The following is a 7,015-nucleotide window of genomic DNA, read 5'->3' on the forward strand; positions in this document are numbered from 1 at the left end:
CTCCCAGTAACAGCGTCCACACACACTCTCTCTACACAACACCTGTGACCACTCATCAAATCTGTCTCGATGATCAGGATATGGCTGATCTGTGCCAGTGTTAGTAATCACTCTGTTGCTCTCAGACAGACGGAGTCGTTTATTCACAGTGTTCAGATCCAGAGTGAGCTGATGGGAATCTGATGGAGATAAAACACATCAGAATCAGGAATTATGAATCTGTTTGATCTTTTCATGTAGCTGAACTCTTCGTGTTCAGTGTATCATCAGTGTCCCAGTGCAGATGACCAGATATCCTGTGCAAATCATAATTTACTAGGGCTGCCCCCTAATAGATGCTTAGTCAATCACAATTTTATTAGTCGCAGGGGAAAAAAATGAAGTCAAAAGTGAAGTCAGTAGTCCGTGACGGACAGGTCATTAACAGCTGGTCTGTGTGGTAATTACAGCACATCGGTCAGGACTAGGGGTGTGCGATATATATATCGTCTGCGATAATATCGAAATTGTCGTTTTAACGATGTGCAATTTGACATTATCGAGCATATTGCAAAAACCATGCAAAACACACTACAGAGTGCACGCATTCATCACGTGATGAAGTTTAGCAGGTTAGAATAATGCGCGTGCGCATTTACAGTGCATTCTTTCACTGCATGATTCAGTCTATTTAAAACATTTAGAATGATCACAAAATTTAAGATATGGGGGCAGAAAATGTATATATTTATATCATTTCATATAGTTAATATCACAAGAAGAGTGCTGGTTTCTTCTCCAAAGTTTAGCATTATTACAAATGTGATATTGATTTTTTAAAACAGTTCAATAAACAAGAAGTTAGTTAATATTAATGGATTTACGTTTTAGACACCATATTGCCAGTTTTTGCTCTATTTCGACAACAAAAATAATTCAAAACAAAGCTACAGCACTGTTTTGTGTCTCTGAGCAACATGACATGTTTCGTTTCTGAATGAATCAACCGTTAAAAATGATTTGGTTCAGTCGCAATGACTCCCTTATTAAAAGTGACTTGCTGCCTCCTGCTGGCGGTTTTAATTTCACATTTAAAGTATCTTTTCTTTTTTATATAATTTCAGATATCAGTATTCAACGTTTTAGGTTTAATATATCAAAACATTATGTATGCATTTGTAACTGCAGGTTAAATGGCTTTATAAAGGTTACAAAAATGCCCATAAAAATGTAAAAATCAATTTAAACTTGTTGGAAAAGATTAATTTCTGTCTCTGCTGTGAACTGACCACCACACAAGAAGAATATCAAAAATTTAGGAGTCAGCTGTCCACGGTACAATAACACACTCAGCAAAATATCGCCTAATTATCATTATCAATAAAATCCCACAAAATATCGTGATATTTTTGTCAATATCGCACACCTCTAGTCAGGACATGCAAACGTTTGTTTCGATCATCGACCTCAAATATGGCTTATAATCAGAAACATGTAAGTAGTAGCCTCATTACATGGCCACTCAATCTAATGTTATCCTATAAATGTGCGCTATTTGTGTTTGTGCGGAGTGTGGAAGCTGAACAGTAGCGCTCACTGCATGACCGGTGTGATCATTTGCATTTAATTTAAAATGCTCTGTCATTTTTGGTCATACAGAAAAGAGTAATACATCTTTCGAATGTGTTAAACGTCTACTTTCATTTGTGTGCACTCACAATAACAACAAAACGTTGTGCTTTTGTAAAATAATGAAAGCAAACAGGGTGCACTTTCTGCCGCCTAGGTCTCTGTGAACTTCAGCGCATCAAAAAATTGTTTTTAATATATATATCAACCGAAACTTCGTGCTTGCCTCACAGACATGAAAAATATATCTACAGAAAGTGAAATGTCTACTTTTAAATGAACCAATTCAAATGGAAAACAAATATTTGCTGATTATTTAATCCGTATGAAACGTGTACGTCCACTGTGGAGATGAAGAGTCTGTGTCGACTTCATCACTACAGCCGAAAATACCAAAAGCCCTAGTTTATCAATGAATTATTATGAGGTTAAGGCAGTCTTCTTGCTGTTTTTTTCCCTGTAGCATTCATAATCATTACTTCTGCGGTGCTCTGTGGCAAACTTTATGCTTGCGCTTGAGCGCTGATAGGCTACAGGCATTAAGGGCTCATTATTGTGACTTATATGGTTAATTAATATAAACGTGTGATTAGTCAACTAATCGATTCAAATGAACGACTATTAGTCGATCAGAAAAAAATTTAGTCGAGGGCAGCCCTATCATTTACATCATTTATAAAACTCTTCTTTCACCTTCTACAGGAAGAACATGAACACACTCAGTGAGTTTTTTCTGCTGGTTTTCTTACTGACTTACATTGTAGGAAGTCGTTCCTGGTCCAGAGAACAATGTTGGTGAATGTTACTGTGGAAATCAACAGACATGAATAGTGTGATTCTCATTATCCTGTATCCATTCATATGACATTTCTAATATGATGTTCTCCATGATATGAGATGATGATTGTTTCTGAGAGCAGATGAATCTCCAGGACTTTACCTCTGTCTGAGATCTTCTTGAGCTCCTCTTTGCAGAAATCCTCCAGTTTGTCTTTCAGCCGTTGGACAGATTCTCTCAGATCATCAAAAGAGACAAGAGAACTGAAGGGATCATCATTTACGTCTGTAGATTCAGGAGGTGCTGAGAGAGACTGGAAACTCTACAGAAAACAAAACTCATCAGATCAGCTCCACACTTCACCCAATAACCTGCACCAACATCAGATTTGTGCGGCTCTTGTTGACTCGACTGATCTTTAGTAACTCACCTCAATCCAGCACTTTCACAGCATCAGCTTCATTCTTCTCATATTCATTATATCACATTAGAGCTACAGATTCTAGTATTTGTCACTTACACTCTATGTGAACTTTCTAGGAAATAGTTTGGATGATAAAACATCTGCTAAAAACATAAATGTCAATCTAACAGCTCAAACACATCAATGGAGTCTCATTGTAGGGTTGAGTAGATTTGCTCAGGAAAAGCAGCTTAAAGGCTACGATTGTCATAAAGCAAGGCCAGACACAACGGGTAAGTGAAAGACAGGATGGTTTATTGAGACAGGATGTGGAGGAGTGGAACGGGTTAGGTTAAGGCAGGTGAGTGTCAACAGAGTGAATGATTCCAGGGTTCTTATCTGAGTTCTGAGGGTGAGTGTCTGATGCCGGTTTCGTGGGAGATCGTGGAACAGCTTCCAAGGAGTCGTTGGAGGATCGCGGGAGAACCAGAAGGTAAGTCTTTCTAGGAGAATATCGTATTCCCCTGTCAGAGACTACATCCTCGGGGACTCTGAAGTTTCTGAAGACGTGAGTGAATAAACTTTCAGCAGTGTCGAGAGCGGTTGGAAGTCCTGGGAGGGGGATTAGCTTACAGGCTTTGGAAAAACGATCTACGACCACCAAGATGCAGGTATTCCCCTCTGAGTTGGGTAAGTCAGTCACAAAATCGATTCCCAGGTGAGACCAGGGTCGATGGGGAATCGGCAGGGGCACTAGCTTGCCTACGGGGAGGTGACGAGGGGTCTTGGACATGGCGCAGACTGAGCAACCTCGGACGTACCTGATGACATCCTGGGTCATACTGGGCCACCAGTACCGAGCTTGGAGGAGCGAGAGGGTCCGTTGGCTGCCTGGGTGTCCAGAGCCCGGTACGTTGTGAACGTAGCCCAGAAGGGATTGTCGTTGGGGAGTGGGCACATACGTTTTCCCTTCTGGGCCTCCCGGCGGAGCAGGTTCGGTAAGAGTGGCAGCTCGAATGTCCTCGTCGATGTTCCATTGAATGGGGCTTACAATGAAGGCTGGAGGGAGAATGGGCTCCGGATCGGAAGGTGTGTCTGGGGAGTGCATGCGTGAGAGGGCGTCGGCTTTACTGTTACGATTCCCGGGTAGGTGATGGTGAACTGAAACCGAGTGAAGAACAATGCCCAGCGGGCTTGGCGTGGGTTAAGTCTCTTGGCTTCTCTGAGGTATTGGAGATTTTTGTGGTCGGTAATGACTGTGAACGGATGGTTTGCTCCCTCCAGGCAGTGCCGCCACTCATCCAGGGCAAGTTTGATGGCCAACAACTCCCGGTTGCCAGTGTCGTAATTCTGCTCCGCTGGGGTCAGCTTCTTAGAATAGTATGCGCAAGGCTGGAGGCTCACCATAAAGTTGGGACAGCACGGCCCCAACGCTGGTGGTGGAGGCATCCGCTTCCACTACGAACGGCATGTCCGGGTCAGGATGATGAAGGATGGGGGCCGTGCTGAAGGCTGTTCTTAGTCTAGTGAGAGCTTCGTGGGCGCTGGTGGTCCAGGACAGGGACTTGGGTTTTCCTCGGAGCATGGAAGTCAAAGGAGCAGTGTGGGAACTGAAATCCTTGATGAATCGACGATAGAAGTTAGCAAATCCTAGAAATCTCTGAAGCTCCTTTACGGTCTGGGGAAGAGGCCACTCCTTGACTGCATCAACCTTCCCCTGATCCATCTGAATCCCTTCCTGGCCGACGATGTAACCCAGGAAATGCACCGTGGGGCGATGGAATTCGCATTTCCCCAGCTTCAAGAAGAGATGGTGTAAACGGAGCTTCTGTAGGACCTGCTGAACGTGTTGGCGATGGTCGGCCACGTTCCGGGAGTAAATGAGTATATCGTCGATGTAGACAATCACAGAGCGGTGGAGGAACTCCCGGAACACCTCGTTCATGAACCCCTGGAAGACCGACGGGGCGTTGGCTAGCCCATACGGCATGACAAGGTACTCATAGTGGCCAGATGGTGTAATGAATGCCGTCTTCCACTCGTCGCCCTCCCGGATTCGAACGAGGTTGTAAGCGCTTCGCAGGTCCAGCTTGGAGAAGATGCAGGCCCCACGGAGTTCCTCGAGGGCGGCCGGGACCAGGGGAAGTGGATAGGGCAGTTTCACAGTATGGGAGTTCAGAGTCCTATAGTCGATACACGGCCGCAAGCCCCCGTCCTTCTTGCCCACGAAGAAGTGCGCAGTATAGACACAGACCGGCCGCGAGACGGCGAGCACGTTCCGACGGGGTGAGCCGGGAGGTGTCCACTTGCATCGGCTCTGGTACTGGGGAACCCGTGCCGGGCGTGACAGACTGGTGGGCGGCTTCGGTGGCGTGGCAGGCGGACAGACGTTGGGAAATTCGGTTGGCCTTTTGCATGAAGCTTTCCAGTCCAACGGAGTCATCATAGATAGCCATTTGAGCTTGTACATGGGGATTCAATCCTCACCGGTAAGAGCTAATTAGGGCCACCTCATTCCAGCCGCTAGTCGCCGCCAGCGTTCTGAACCGCAGGGTGTAGTCGTGAATGGATGACGTGCCTTGGCGCAGCCGCAGTAACTGGTCGGATTTGTATTGGTCCGGTCTTCTGTCATAAAGCAAGGCCAGACACAACGGGTAAGTGAAAGACAGGATGGTTTATTGAGACAGGATGTGGAGGAGTGGAACGGGTTAGGTTAAGGCAGGTGAGTGTCAACAGAGTGAATGATGCCAGGGTTCTTATCTGAGTTCTGAGGGTGAGTGTGGGAGATCGTGGAACAGCTTCCAAGGAGTCGTTGGAGAATCGCGGGAGAACCAGAAGGTAAGTCTTTCTAGGAGAATATCGTATAGAGAGTCCAGAACAGTCCATAGGAGTGAACGGTAGACCGGACAGTGAGTGACTGTGATGTGTGTGTATTTGTAGTGTGGCTTGATTGGTGACAGCAGGTGCGGGTGATCAGAACTCAGGTGACTGTGATCGGGTGATTATCCTGGCTGGTGACTGCAGTGACTGTGATGAATCCCTGACAACGATTAAATTGACCTTTATTTATAACTTTAGAGTGGTTAGAGATACTGAAACTTCACAAGGACCCTTAAGACACGCTCAGGTTTGGTTTGGTTTCAATACACTGAAGCATTGCTAATATGCAGCCTGACTTCGTGTTTGGGGTCTTCATGGTCAAATTCATCAATATGTTACAGGCAAATAAAAATCTATTTTATTAGGTTTGAGGATCATCTGATCCAATTTTGATGAACGTTACTCAGAATCAGTACTATCGAGTTCACGGTTTTCACCATGATGTATTAAATCAGAAGGAAAAATTAGGTAAAAAGCTGAAATGTTAGTGAAGTTTTGAACTGTTGGTGGCGCTAGTGGTGTTTGACAGCTAAATATATCTTTCAGAAGAAAGAGCTCAGATAAATTATTCCTAAGAGATTTCCAGAGCTGAAAGCTATTTGTAAGCGGCATCTCTTTCAGAAGAAGATGATCAGATGAGAGTCTGACTGATGATTATATAATAAGACACTCATGAAATGTTTCTCTGTGAGTCTCTGTCACAGCAGGATCTGCTCAAGTCCACTATGATCCTGTTCTCCTAGATCTCTGTTACCTGCAGGAACTGGATGTGATCCTGTGTGTGTGAAAGCTGCTCCAGCTCAGCGTCTCTCCTCCTCAGATCATTGATCTCCTGCTCCAGTCGCTCCAGTCGTCCTTCAGCTCGACTCACTGCAGTCTTTTCCTGATCTCTGATCAGCCGTATCAGCTCAGAGCAATTTCTCTCAATGGAGCAGATGAGCTCAGTAAAGATCCTCTCACTGTCCTCCACTGCTGTCTGTGCAGAGCGCTGTTAGGACACACAGTGATTCAGGCTTCAGTGAGTCTGAACTGAGACTGAGACAAACTTCTCTTCTTCTCCAGACTCACCTTATGAGACTCCACAGCCTCTCTCAGCTGCTGAAGATCTTTCTCTCTCTGCTGGATTCTCTGCTGGAACGTCTTCTGCGTCTCCTTCAGCTGCTTCTGCAGGACAAACAGATGATAGTGAATGTCACAGAAAACTACTGGCACTAAATCATCATGTGAACAGATGAATCCAGTAAAAGTGGAGTGAGGCAGTTTAAAGGTTACTTATCTAAACTGATAACCAATGGCTGTAGGATCAAACTCCAGAAGTGATGATCGGTTACAATAATCATACATTA

At 44.8% G+C, this 7,015-nt stretch overlaps 1 protein-coding gene across 1 annotated transcript in view; it reads right to left on the reverse strand.

Moving 5' to 3' along the window:
* LOC107717298 (tripartite motif-containing protein 16-like) overlaps positions 1 to 7,015 on the reverse strand; it is a 49,071-nt gene that overhangs the window by 35,130 nt on the left and 6,926 nt on the right. The window contains exons 5-6 of the mRNA XM_016524003.1: positions 2,549 to 2,708; positions 2,366 to 2,413 (exon numbers count right to left, since the gene is read on the reverse strand). Coding sequence (XP_016379489.1) covers positions 2,366 to 2,413; positions 2,549 to 2,708 — 208 coding nt within the window. The remainder of the gene's footprint in view (positions 1 to 2,365; positions 2,414 to 2,548; positions 2,709 to 7,015) is intronic.

This window comes from Sinocyclocheilus rhinocerous, unplaced genomic scaffold (genome assembly GCF_001515625.1).
Source record: "Sinocyclocheilus rhinocerous isolate Xijiao unplaced genomic scaffold, SAMN03320098_v1.1 scaffold149, whole genome shotgun sequence".
Lineage (NCBI taxonomy): Eukaryota > Metazoa > Chordata > Actinopteri > Cypriniformes > Cyprinidae > Sinocyclocheilus > Sinocyclocheilus rhinocerous.